Genomic DNA, 13,368 nt, shown 5'->3' on the forward strand with positions numbered 1-13,368 from the left:
CTTTGTTTTCATTTAAGTGTTTAAAAAAAATTAACCTAATACAGTATTGATATAAATCAATAAAAGCCTGAATATATTTTTGCTTTTCCCCACCCCGAGCAAGACTGCATTTGTAGCTTTGTAGATATAAGCTAATACAATAATGAGTTATGTTTTGTTTCTGACAGCATTGGGCCTTAATTGTGGAAGTCCATAAAAAACATTGAAGCGGCTGATTGTTTCTGTGCCAGAGTCGAAGGAGGAGGAAGGACTTCTGCCAAATTGAAGGCAGGAATGAGGTTGAAAAGGTCAGTGTGACTCAAATGAAAGTTATAAACCAAGAACATTCAAATGTGAATCCCCAATTTGCTTCTTTGATGCGGCAGGTGTGCGATACAATCATAGGAATCAAAAATCCCGTGTCATTAACTTTTTATTAATGTTGATCCACATTATTTTTGTCTGCTGTGTGCCTTCTATTAAGATGTTAAACCTCTTACCCATCCATTTTCCATAACCTCAAGTAAGTACTCATAAAACACAAAATTGCGATGTGACATTTCTTTTTTTATTTAAATAATACAGATTTAAGGTCTTTGGTACATGCAAAACAAACAATCTTGAAAAATCAGTATTGCACCAACATTACATTCAATTCCAAACAGTTTTAGTGCAAAATAAGAGCAAAGAACACATTTTAAGGGTGAGTACCTTCATTAGTAATAAAGCAAATCAATTAATTCCTATCAGTCAGAGGTAAAACCTCATGGAAGAATCTGGCATTGTTGGTATCTTCTTTAAACATCAGGCGTGTTGGGACCACAAAAAGCGATCGCAGCGCTCCAGCATGGTTTGAATAGTCGCCCTGAAACGCACAAGATAGACGTGATGAAGCAAGCCCGTTTTGTTTGGACAACCGTGGAATCGATGACTCACCGCTGCCTCTTGTCAGCCACCTTCAGCAGCTCACAGACCAGTTGCGAGTGAGGAGATAGACTCAACTTCACTCCGCACTCCTCCAGGACGGCCAGGGCTCGCTCCGGCCCGGCCGTGCGGGCCAAGCGGAGGGTCAAGGCCTCGGCGTTGACATTCCTGCCGCAGTCTGCCGAGTCGTTGGACAAAGCGTCCCCGTTCACGTCCGACGTACGGCTGTGGTCCTGAGCTAACTGGATCAGGAGCCTCCATTCGGACAAATTTTGAGGCTCCACACCTGGATGAAAAAAAAAACAGTCTTCATACATCAACTATCATTGAATTAAATGAAACGTGTGTTGAAATTGAAACGCACCCTCCGGTTCCTCGAGTAGTCTGATATCATCCAGTTGACAGATTGTTGAGAAAGCTTCGGCGCGGTGCTGTAGCTGACAACACAGGTGGAGATAACCAGTCCAGTACCTAACACATGTGTGAAACAAGTGAGATGACTGCAGACTTTTGAAAAAAATGAAATGCTATCAGTGAGATGAAGTACCCATGACCGCGGCAGCTTTCTGCCATCTTCTGCTTGGATAGCAAGTCTGCAGGAATTTGGATCAGCAAAGAAAGGAGGCGCCCGTAACCCCAATTTAGACGATGAGAATTCCACCTGCAATAAAAAAGGTTATTATTAATTGTTTAAGATACAATATGGAAATAAAATCAAGCCGCTAACCTGGGCCATCCCTCGGGTGTCGTGGTATCGCAACGCTGAGGTGCATCGTGGGTAAGCGCCAGCTCAAGCCACTCCTGCCGCAAAGATTCGGGCTCAAGAAGTGACTGGAGGAATGACAACCTAGGGAGAATTCATTCAAATTTTAACGCCCCCCCCCACCTTGTTGGATTCTTTTTTTCTTTCAAGCTGCGAGTGTACCTGTGTTCTTCAGGTTGGGACAGGATCAAGTTCTCCAAGTAAGCCAGGAAGTGACTTCGGTGGGCCATCCGCATCACATCTGCTGGAGTGATAGTGGGATAGAATGGAGGAAAAGAACGGACTGCCGACTCTCCGTGCTTTTCGTGCAACCTAAATTGCGACATATTAAATGACGTTTGACACCACTTCCACAAAAGACACAATCGGGATATCGACCCGACCTGTAGAAGTGAGCGAGCAGAACGGGAGAACTCCACGGCTGCAATTCTCGCAGATAGCGTAGTGATCTCTGTAAATCTCCTTTATGAATGATTTCCACCACTTTACTGGACTTTGTCACACCTATGGAAAAAGAAATTGGCCCAGATTTGATATTGTACTGATGCAAACATTAGAGAGCGTTTTCTGACCTAGCATGGCCTCGACGAAGGAGTTCTGCACGACCTGCTGCTCCTGGCCGCATCGCAGACACATGCGTCTGATGCGATCTTGATCCAGCAAGAAGAAATAGCGGCGTAGGAAGGTGACGCAGCTCAACTCGTGAGCATCCGCCTCTTTGCTGAAGCAGCTCATCTCGGTGTAAAGCGTGGCCAGCTGGGTGAGATTCGCCAGGAGATCGGAGGGAAGCGCTCGGGGAGACGTCAATCGAATGGCTTCGTCGGGCAACACCGTCCCGTTTTCGGAGGCAAGCTGACGGTCGTGCTCCACCTCCTGCAGAGAGCTCTCTGTTGACTCTTCTGCTTTTTCTGAGCATGTGTTTAAAAGCGGCTCCAATGCGTGTACGGCTTCATCATCTGACTCGGGCTGAGCCGGCCTGAGGACTCGCTCCAGCACCTTTAACCATTCTTGAAGAGTTTCTTGCAGGAAATATGGATCCAGCAGAACTAAGGGATCTTGGATCTGGAAACTGATGCCAGAACAAGTTTTTATGGAGTGTGCGTACCAAAGTAAGGTAGAGATGTCAAGACATTGGTCATTGACAAGTATATTGAATATTTTGATTATGGGAAAAACAGCATGAATATTTTCTGTCATTTAAAAAAGAAAAAAAAAAGTACTTAAATCTTTTTTTATTTATTACGCTATGGTTAGTAGAATTTGGTGTACTTACAGGGCCCGCTCAGTGGCAGATTGAAGCTCGAGTAGTTCAGACTCTGTGTTGGGCAAGTCCGATTCAATCCTACGACAATAAATGAATTGTTAGCGAGTCAATCACGTCACGGAAAGCTAACTCATTTAGAAGTGAATCTTACTCAATATCTGCTTCCTCCATGAATGGAGCAGAGGTGGCAGGCATCTCGGCGTGAGCACTATCTCGAAAGTCTGATCGCTGCCACAGCTCAGAGTTCATCTGGAGCGTATTGATCTTCTCGGTTGTCTTCTTGACAAAACTAGAAACACTGAGCGTTGGGGGTGAGGAGGAAAAAAAAACAAACAAATGAGTGGAATGCTTGGAAATGAAACATGTCAGCCTTTTTACAAACTAACGAGTGCCGTGGAAATAAAACTTTACCGGAAAGGGGAAGTGAAAAGCCGCTGCTACACCTCGTTTTAGTTACGTTTCAGTTCATTGTTCGAGAAAATGCCAAAAATAATCTCATCAGCATCCCAAGGTTGTTCGAGTTAAAAACAAACACGACTAAAACAAAAATCATGAATGAAATAAAAATGAGTGCTTATTGGGTGAAAATGTTCTTGCTGATATATTTTACATTACTTTATGTGCCTCGTGAATAGTTTCAACTATAGATTGCGATATGTCTAATTTCATTTAAGAGGCAATTTTATGCACTGCATTATTCTTTAGTTGTGTGGATTTAACACATTTTTAAAACGGTTTGGTTAAAATTTGACTAAGAATGCTTTTGTGACATTTTACCTCACATTTGACAAATAACCTGTAGAAAAAAAAACATTTTAATTCACAACAAGTAACAACAAATTTAAATATAAATAAAAAAAGCTAATATTTTTTGATTAAATCGGTCTGATTTGGACACTCACAAAAAAACAAAGAAAAAAGATTCTTAAAAACGAAATTCTAAGCACCTGTCTTTGACAGCCTGCAGCGCAATGCGAGGGGGTTTGGTGCGGAATGAGAGGGGCAAGTGAAATTGCAGGCCTTGCTCGGATCGGTCGGCTTCCGCACGCTCGCTGCTCTGTGGATCTAAATGGAGGTTGGGGGGAGAGCCAGAGGAGAAACACAAAGATGGATGGAGGCACTGGTGGCGTACGATGAGAGGGTGAACACCACATGCGTGTAGTCGGTGGACGATGGGAGCGAGGTGGGACAAATGCTGTGCAATGCAAATAAAACTGAACACATGTGATGATGTGTGTGTAGGACACAGTGACACAGCATTATTATTAGAAACATGGTAAACACAAAGCCATATCCATTTCAATGTCAAATAAGTGGCGCCTTAAAGAAATGTAAATCTCATTCATTCGTTCCGGCCTTCTCTCAAAAACAATAAAATGGTGGCAGTAAAATAGGGCTCCATAATAATGTGCTTCACAAAAGGTAATATAACAATTAAATTGTATTAAAAGGAAAAAAAAAAAAAAAGCTTTTGTCACATGGCATCAACTGATTGATTTTTGTGCTGCTCTTTCTGCCATGCCAGCCTTCACCACTAGGAGGCAGTATAAGACAGAAACAAATACTTTTAGTTTTTCTTAAAGACATCTCAACTCCAGTTGGACTGTCATTCGTTTCTCAAGGCACCACTGTCTAATCAATTTAATATGTCATCAAACAATTAGAAATGCAGGCGTCTCAATTGTCTCCTACCGTGGTCCACTTGATCATCTTCTTGCACAAAGCTGAACTCTTTGAGGCGCTCTTCCTCCGACGCGGACTGATGAATGAGGGAACTCGTCTCTTCGTCGGATTGGCTCCCTCGCCGACTGATCACTCGGTAGATCCCGCAGTCCAGGACGTTGAAGCTCTCCTGGATTTTGAGAAGAAGCGACTGATGTTAAGAGACGAAGGTCACGTCACATTTCCATGCAGAACATGATTGTATTTGCAACAGGTTCATAACGAGACAGGATCAATGAACAACACGCAAGATTCAGGAAGCTCAATTTTTACATACGTGTGATGAAATACTGCTTCTGCGGCTGCTGCAGGCCGAGTCAAGTGGCTCCAGCTTGGCGATCACCTCATCTAGTTGTCCAATCAACTCGGGGTGAGTGCTGGAACTGAGCTGGGATCGAAGGTGTTCCAGACGGTCCATGGGAATTGATTTCCTCGCCTGAGTTCCACAAAAACAAAGCACAAATAACAGACCACTTTGTATTTTTTAAACAATAAGCACAAACGCATTTTGAATACAAGCCACCTTACCCGACTGATGCAGACGGTGTGCTGGAACATGCAGCAGACCGAAGCCGCCAGAGGCCAGGACTCCCGGCGCAGGAGTCGTTCAACACAGCGTTCTGCCGACAACAAGGAGAGGTGCGAGAGACGGCCGCCGCCGTGGAGGCAGAAGAGCTCGTTGCGGTGGACCGCGATATCGAGCACGTCTACAATACCAAAAAGAGAAGGTTGACTGTCTAATATACTGAAATGTTCACGTCCGTGTGTGTGTGTGTGTGTGTGTATGTATCAAAGTCAATCACCTTTGAGCTCAGTCCACAGAAGAACTTGCCCATTGTGAGGTGTAAAGATATAAATGGCTGAATCAGTCCAGGTAAGCAAATTTTGGTCTCTGTCCAAAAAAAAAGGGAACAATTGGTCAACTAACTCTGTGCAGTAAATCAACATTAAACAATGTTCATCATAATATTAAATAATTGATTGTGCAAACATTTAAACGTGACTCTTACCCAAAATATAATAGTTTGGGGAAGGCGATTGATTGAGGGCTCTTCTGGGCTGGATTGTATTGTGGCTCATTTCTGCAGGGTTTTATGGGCATTAATGTTATTTCACACAGAGGAAAAAAATGGTTTCAGCAAGTTAGAGTTAATATTATTACCTGTAAGTGATAAGAGGTAGAGGAGGGGAGTTGAGCACCTGTTTGAACTGCTGTGTGCTTAAAACCTCGCCGTTAAAACTGGCTTCCCATATGCGAGAGCCCGGCCGAGCGCAGTAGAGTAGCGGGGGCTGGCCCCCCAACAATCCTTTGTTCTGAGGGAAAAAACAAGCTCCGTACTCTCCGTCACGCTCCTTGTTTCCTACACGCCAAAACTTCTCCCTGGCGACAGGATATAAAGGGATCGGGGAAAAAATGATTAAAAGATTAAAAAAAAGAAAAACAACGCAGAAGTAAAACATAACAAGAAAAAAAAAAATCTTTTAAAAAAATGGTTAAATTGCTAAGTGTCTTTATAAAGAATATTGAAAATAATTAAAAACATATCATCAAAGGTAATCGGAGCAAAATTGGCATTTGAGTGTGTAATCAAGAAAGTAGCTCTGAGTTTCCAAAAAGGTTAGTGACCCCCGGCCGGCTCTGGACAATCGCAACCTCCACTCACTTCTCCGTATCACAGAGATAACAGCGGGTCAGGGAAGATACCAGCAGCCGACCGTCCTGGTAGCCGAGCTGAACCACTTTGGAGTCGACGGTGGTGACCGTCTGAACAGGAAACATAACAAATCCTGAACCCTGTAAAAACGAACAACAAAAATATTTTTGAGTTAAAATAATCTTTAAAAAAAACTGGTACAGTGGAAATAATGCAAGTTTCACTGTATTGTAAAATCACAATATTCTGTGTGTTGGCAAGAGGGGCTACCTTTCCCAGCTTCGAGGACCCTGCCCGGAGAAAAGACACCTTGCCTGTCGAGTCTCCAACATAAACTTTGAACGTGTTGGTGTCCCAACAGAGCGCGGTGATGTTCTGCCCTCGATGCTCCCAGGACACGCTCACTCTCTCTGGACGTCCGCGGCGCTCTAGCTGCAGCTCCCACACCACCACCAGACCCTGACTGGACCACACAACATGCCATGTCGATCATAAAGACATGACCAAAGGTAAGATGCATTTTACCTTGTTGCCACAGCAATAAAGTCTTCATCGTGTGGACAGCACGACACTTGAGTAATGGATCCTTCCTGAAAGGCAAGTCATATCAATCACTGGTGGAGCTAGGATTTTTTTTTCCTGGTGGGGTATGTGGTAAGAATATCCCCCCCCCCCCAAAAAAAAATTACAAACCCCAAAAATTCCAAGCCGATAAATACTCTTAAGTTAGCTACGGGGGACAGATAAAATGTGGAAAAAAATTCCAGAGTCACATATTACCTTGTGAGTAAGGATAAGCCTTTGTTTCCAGCCCTCCCTCTGAATCAGGTGCAAACCTCCAGCCGACGTTCCTAACGCCAGCCACTTTCTCGACACAGCCAAACATGTGCACTGAAAGAAGTAGAGTAAAATTTCATCGGCAGCCACTAGCTGGGGTAGAAAAAAAAAAGATTATAAACAAACTTTACGGTAATAATGATCACGTGAATGTATCGACCTTAAGCCTGCCGGAGTCTAAGCGCAGAGTGGAGAGGAGAGGGTCAAGGCAGTCGAATTCTGCCAAGACGTGACTGTGGACATCTGGTACGACCGCTACACGAGGCATCGTCCCTCACGGTCGTCCACAACTGGAAGAGAAGGAGAGAGCCAGCCTTAAGTACTCACGTTTGTGCTTGGTCATGTATGCTGTGGCATCATATGACTCTCAGCAGGGTTCTTAAGTCTCTCAAATTGAACAGCCATGACTCTGGTTATACAAGGCCGTGCAAACAACGTCAACAGCTGAATAAGGAAAAGGGAAACTATAGAAAGTCCAAATTTGAAACTTAAATACAGAATGTGATTTATGTTTGATTTACGGTTTGTGCTCGATTTCGATATGGAGGCAGCGGTTTAAGTATTGAAACTCAGTTATTCTCAAATGGCATTAAAAGGAAAAAGTTATATATTTAGAAGTAGTAGGTGATGATAATCTCAAGAATAAGTGATGTATTTCTTTTATTTGCTAGCACTGTCGTGTAAATTGGTGAACATCTCTCATCATAAGATTATTTCTGACCCCCCCAAAAACAGAATCATAATTTAAAACCTCACTGTGCACTGGAATAAATTACTTAAGAGATTCTGCACTCCCCAAGGCTGCTTATTTAACTTGAATTTTAAAACTGGACTGATTGGTTGATTAAAAAGAAAAAGCATAAAGTATTTGACAAAAAATATCAGCCGTGATTTAGTGTTTGGATATCAACTTGTGCCTATTTCTTTTCAAGGCAGCATATTGTTTACATTTTGTTTCTGCATGGGTCACGTGACCGCCCCAGGAAGTACCTTACGTTCAAGCTGTTGTAAACTTGCTGAAAGTGACGTCACACTACGGAACTGTAGTTAACTCTAAGAATAATAACGGTTTACGAACTCTCACGTGATAAATATATTTGTGATCACATTTTTTCAGAATGCAGCGTTTCACTCGTTTACATCGATCAGTGGCGCTCTCGTAAACAACCCGAAGGGGCGAGTCGGTCACGAGACGTCACACGTCCCCTGACCCTGAAATGAAACAATTTTGTTCAAACTACACGACAGCTCAACACAACTTCACATAACTGTCAAACTATTAAAAATGGTAATTATTTGTTTTTCTCCCCCGTCGATTTCTTGTATGAGATCGATAGCGAGCGCGCTCGGTTTTGGTCGAATCACCGCTCACATAAAAATGATGAAATACTGTGAGCAAAAAAACCAAATGAACATATTTCGGCCTCACGGTTTTTAGATGGCTCCACTTTTAAGAGAAAAACACTCACGTTACCGTAAGAGCTGCAGCCAAGTGGTCAGCCTCCCTGAGCGGGCGAGTCCGACTTCCTGAAGGCGTGCTGAGCAATGAGAATGTTCTGCATCTTGACTGGTTGAACGACACGCCTCATTAAGAATCCGCAAATTGGGAGAATCCGCCTCAGAAAATGTTTATTTCTCTTCCTGAAATCAAGGCGTGATTGTAACTTGCACCCATGCAGTCATTCGACTGCAACCACCATCGAAACGCTTTACATCTTTTAATCCAGAGTAACATTTTGTATGTACAATACAGTGCAGACAGAACCGGACAATGTTAACCGTGTTTCACACACACCAACATTCTCCAAGTGTGACATGGTCATTCGAATATTGCTAAATCCACTAACTCTGGAACACTAATCCATTCTTTGTCCTATTTCCAGAGAGGCTCTCTGCACTGATAAAACGTCTGCAGTCCTCTGCTGGTCATCGTGGGAGCCAACAAGATTTAGATGGCCATACAGTCTTGTACCATTACAGTCCCAATACTGAAACCAATCTCATCCGTAGAAAGAACACCAAAAAATAAGAAACATGTTTTCGTGACTAAAAAATGCCATATGCCTCTCGGAAACGGCTGCAGCGGCGTTCGTTGATGTCTTCATCGAGAGCCTCCCGTGAAGCCACCCGGCTACGATGTGTCGTCTCAGCAGGGCGCCTAAGGCCTCCGCGGGACGTCCTTGTCCACTTGGTCTTCGTTGTCCTTCGCTAACAAAGCGTTCGGCCTCAGGTTTTCCTCATCATGCGGCGCGTTTGCCAGACGTGGAACTTGCTGTAGGCCGTTTGTAGCATCTGCTCTAAGTGTGCTGTGATCTGCAAGGGTGTCAACAAAACAGGATTAATCGAGGAAAGTATTTGGAAATTAGAGTTCTGCGTTCATCTCATGATCTCTATGTGAAAACCAATCAGTCATCAATGGAAAGAGACAGAATGTAAAATTGACCTATGGAGGGAAATCAGAAGAATCAAACTTAAGAGTCTTTAAATCAATGGATACTTACATTTTTATTTAAGTACTGACGCTGAATCTTCTCTTGGAAAGGACAAAGCTTGGTGGTCTGAAATCGCTCGAGGTTGGACTTCATTTTAATCAACTGTATAAAACAAGAAGACGCATGAAAGTCTTAAGTCAGGGATGACTAATGCCATGTGATTCAGTCATGTTACTGTCACCTTCTCCTCCAAAAATGGCGTGTTGACGGGAAAACAGGACCAGAAATGTCTCAATAACTCCGCAGCAGCTGTATAAAGATGCTTCAGTTCCCCTTGGATGTCAGATGGTACCATCTCTGCCGATATCCCGAATGAGAAAAGGTAAACAACTAATATCAGTTGGGGGGTGGGGGCATAGGAACTGGAGTGTCTCCCACTGAGATTCCTCAACGTACGATTTATGGCTTGCTGCGATCCCATCTGCATGAGCAGGCCGCCGGGAGAAAGTGCTGCGATGGCCGAAGTTGCTGCCGCGCTGGTCAAAACCTGCAGAGAGGAAACGGCCATTTGCACAACCTGATCGAATGCGGAAGCAGCTTTGCGTGGAGATTGCAAAAGTGGTGCGAGAGCGAAGAGAGGAAGTGTAAAGCTGGTCGGTCAAACCTGAGTTAGGTTGGGTTTGTAACCGGCCATCTCGTGGCGGACTTGGTTGACGGAGTTGATGATTTCTTGGCTTGTTGTGTATTTTAGAGACTGAAGAGGCACAGGACCATGGGCGTACCTTTGTATAAAAAAGTTCAAATGTATGAGATTAAAACCATTGTGGAGAACTGTTGAAAAAAATATAGACCCAACTTGAACATAGCTTATTCAACGATGCGATGGTGTGCATTTGAGATGGAGGAAATAATGCAAACCTGTCTGACTTTTTGAGGTTCAATGCAACCACTTTTGGCCCGTTTTCCCTTTGCAGATCCTCATACTCTATGGCTTCTTGTATTTTCACCTAAGAAAATTGCAAAAGTGAGCCATCCAATCCCAGTCACAAGGTGGACGGCAAAAAAAACCAAACAAAAAAACAATTTACCTTCTTGATGGGAGGCTGGAAGAGGTCGGAATCCCGCGAGTTTCCATCAGTGCTGCTAGTCTCACTATTTTGGTCAGTTTCCCTTTAAAGCAACCGAGTTGACGTTTTAGCGTGAGGATGTTCTCGTCTATGATATTTCTAGGTGTATTTGTACCCCTTGCGTGAGCCTGCTGCCAGCACCATGGCACTGTGATGGTTGAAGCGCTTGATGATGGCGTAGTTGCTGCTTTCCTTCACCGTTCGGTTTGAATTTGAAGTGGAAGGCAGCGGTGTCGAGGCGCCGTAACCCTGTAGCAAAGATAAGCGAGCAGGTCTTCAAATCAGAGGTTACGGAAGAAACTCAGTTGAGAGTTTCTACACTGTCATCATCTTAGTAACTCTTACCTCATCAAGGGATTTATCCTCTAATGACTGCAGGTCAACCAGGGGGTTCTTAACTCCTTGCACCACCATTGATTTTAACCCTTCATATAAAAAAAAAAAAAAAAACACAAGATCACACACACGTCCGTGCCAGACCACACCTCTTTCGTTACCGTCATGTCTGTCACCTGCTTCCTCTTGTTACCCTGTGTATTTAAGCCCTGCCCGTGTGTTTCTCTCCTTCGGTGTCTACAGTTGTCTGTCTGGAGGCTCACGGTCAGAATTTTTAACCTTGTCTAAGTGGACTTCATGTCGGCCTGTCTGTTTCCTGGCCGTGAGTCTCTAACCCGTCTGTGTCTTCGTTTCCCCACCTGACTCCCTTCCAACTACCTTTTGCCTCAATAAACCCTGGTCCAAACTGCAGTTGGTCGTCCTGCTCCACTCATCAATGAGAGGGGAGACCTAATTACTTTCTACCTTTTTCATCCAGCTTGGCACACTCTGTGAAGATGTCCTGTGTGCCCGTGTTGATGCGATCTCGGTGAAAATACTGCGACTGGAAGAAGCGCGTCCAGAACTCCTTCTCGGTGAGCTCGTGAGGGACACTCTCACAATACTTCTGTTGCACTGCAACGATGAGCGGAGTTGATATGGATTACGTACACGCTTAGCGCCGTTGCACATACAAAGAAACCGGCACGGCCATGTTTACCTGCAGGATAAGTTCTGAAGATAGATTCGATGATATCAGCTGTCAGATTATATCTCAAGCCATTGCAGCCATCTGTTTGTGGCCGTATGTCTGCCTATAAAGTGAACAAAAAATGGTTTCAAATGCAGCTGAAATTCTGGCTAAAATTTTACACAAGGGATTATTGAGTCACTCACCAAAAAAGCTCCAGAAATACCAACTTGCTGTTTATTGTTGCATACTGCAGGATGAGTGTGTGTGTTTAGGCTTCCTAATCGGTTAGCCCAGAATTCCTCAGCACTGATCACTTGGCTGACCACTAAATCTTTATATAGTTGAAAAAGCAATGGATCTTCTTGAAGCATCCTATGTGTAAAAAAACACAGTTCAACACAGTCTAAATACTCTCAACGTGCTTAGCGTTGTGCTATGAATTAGCAAGCGTTTCAAGCCTTGCACACTTCCACCGAGAAGCTCACCTGTTTTTCTCTTCCAGTTCCTTATTAGCTTTCTTCTTGAACTTGGGCAAAAGCTGCTGCAGCAGCTCTTTAGCAGCCTCACGGTCTTTGAGTGCCGTGCTCTCATTAGAAAAGTGGAATGTGGTACTCTCGCCGGAGTGAAGGACCAGTTGGAGTTGAATTTTTGCTTTGCCATCAGGGCTGATTTTCTGACCTGAGCAGACAATAAATAATGCTCCATCATACACTGGCTTTACATTGTGATATTTACACAAAAAGGGCTCTCACAGCGAATATCCGCATAGAGGTGGCTGATGGTGAAGCGGTCCTTGCCCTCTGGACTCCACGCGATACGTTCAGCCATTAAATACAGAGTGCCATCCTGTTTCTTCTGGCGAACCTTTTTCACCACCAGAAGCACCTCTTCTGACAGTGAGGCCATGGCTCGGATGTGTAAACTAAAAAAGAAAAAAAAACAGTGTCACATTATTATTAAGAATGCATCTGTGATAATCAAACCGGTGCATCCTTGAGAGGGAAAACTAAAAAGTAAACCTTGAGAAAATCTACACCGACTCAACGCTTGTCATCTATGCAAACTCAGATGATGAATAGTGGAACTAACGACACCTCGTTTTTAAATACATATTCGTTCTGCCGAATAAGAAACTCAGCTGCTCTGCATACGAACAACCCAGTCACTTCAGTATGTAGTCGCGTTTTTAAAATAAATAGCAACTCAGCTTTCCTGAATTACGTTAGCTAGCTCAAACAGTGAGGAGGGAAAAGCTTGAGAGCAAAAGTCGGCGAAATAACTTGCTTTACCTGAAAACTGATGGACCCCGCTGCGAATCTTTCACCTTTATTCAACACATTATCTCAAAATGAATACCTGATAGGCCCTGAATGCAAATAAATGAGCCATCTGGCAAATGAATGTAGACTACTCTAATAATGTACAGACATACTTCAGCGCCGACATAGCTGGCTGACACTGTGTTACACTCAATATGTCCGACAGTAAAAAAAGAGCCGAAAATTTGTTCCGACCAAAATGTAAATGTAACAGTATATTTACCATAGCTATAAATATTTTTTAAACACAATAATAATAATAATAGTAATAATAATAATAACAATAATAATAATAATAATAAAAAAATTATTTTGGTTATATTTTGCAGTGACTGGG

The 13,368-nt window shown here is 43.4% G+C and overlaps 2 protein-coding genes across 3 annotated transcripts; both read right to left on the bottom strand.

The window, feature by feature from the left end:
• Nucleotides 1-533: 533 nt before the first annotated feature.
• Nucleotides 534-8,719, bottom strand: hps5 (HPS5 biogenesis of lysosomal organelles complex 2 subunit 2). 2 transcript variants are annotated; one of them, XM_085914757.1, is made up of 23 exons: nt 8,619-8,719; nt 7,305-7,434; nt 7,088-7,198; nt 6,833-6,897; nt 6,578-6,770; nt 6,317-6,447; nt 5,815-6,033; nt 5,663-5,734; nt 5,456-5,544; nt 5,181-5,359; nt 4,930-5,088; nt 4,623-4,782; nt 3,878-3,995; nt 3,082-3,228; nt 2,940-3,008; nt 2,239-2,735; nt 2,050-2,170; nt 1,829-1,978; nt 1,631-1,750; nt 1,451-1,564; nt 1,268-1,374; nt 916-1,189; nt 534-844 (listed from the first exon to the last, which is right to left on the bottom strand). In XM_085914757.1, the coding sequence occupies exons 2-23, from the start codon at nt 7,410-7,412 to the stop codon at nt 784-786; spliced, it is 3,264 nt and encodes a 1,087-aa protein (XP_085770883.1). In that variant the 5' UTR covers nt 7,413-7,434; nt 8,619-8,719; the 3' UTR covers nt 534-783. The 2 variants fall into 2 exon arrangements, with proteins under 2 accessions (XP_085770883.1, XP_085770884.1); XM_085914758.1 differs by having other exon boundaries at nt 8,614-8,714.
• Nucleotides 8,720-8,848: 129 nt separating this feature from the next.
• gtf2h1 (general transcription factor IIH, polypeptide 1) lies at nt 8,849-13,200 on the bottom strand. Its single transcript, XM_085914759.1, has 15 exons — nt 13,002-13,200; nt 12,465-12,634; nt 12,198-12,390; nt 11,916-12,084; nt 11,740-11,833; nt 11,505-11,654; nt 11,049-11,128; nt 10,819-10,952; nt 10,665-10,746; nt 10,495-10,583; nt 10,241-10,358; nt 10,033-10,123; nt 9,818-9,933; nt 9,646-9,738; nt 8,849-9,457 (listed from the first exon to the last, which is right to left on the bottom strand). Exons 2-15 carry the CDS (start codon nt 12,616-12,618, stop codon nt 9,371-9,373), a joined length of 1,650 nt encoding a protein of 549 aa, XP_085770885.1. The 5' UTR covers nt 12,619-12,634; nt 13,002-13,200; the 3' UTR covers nt 8,849-9,370.
• Between the last annotated feature and the right edge of the window lie 168 nt (nt 13,201-13,368).

Source organism: Syngnathus leptorhynchus, chromosome 6 (genome assembly GCF_054491065.1).
Source record: "Syngnathus leptorhynchus isolate UIUO chromosome 6, UIUO_Slep, whole genome shotgun sequence".
In the NCBI taxonomy this organism is placed as follows: Eukaryota; Metazoa; Chordata; class Actinopteri; order Syngnathiformes; family Syngnathidae; genus Syngnathus; species Syngnathus leptorhynchus.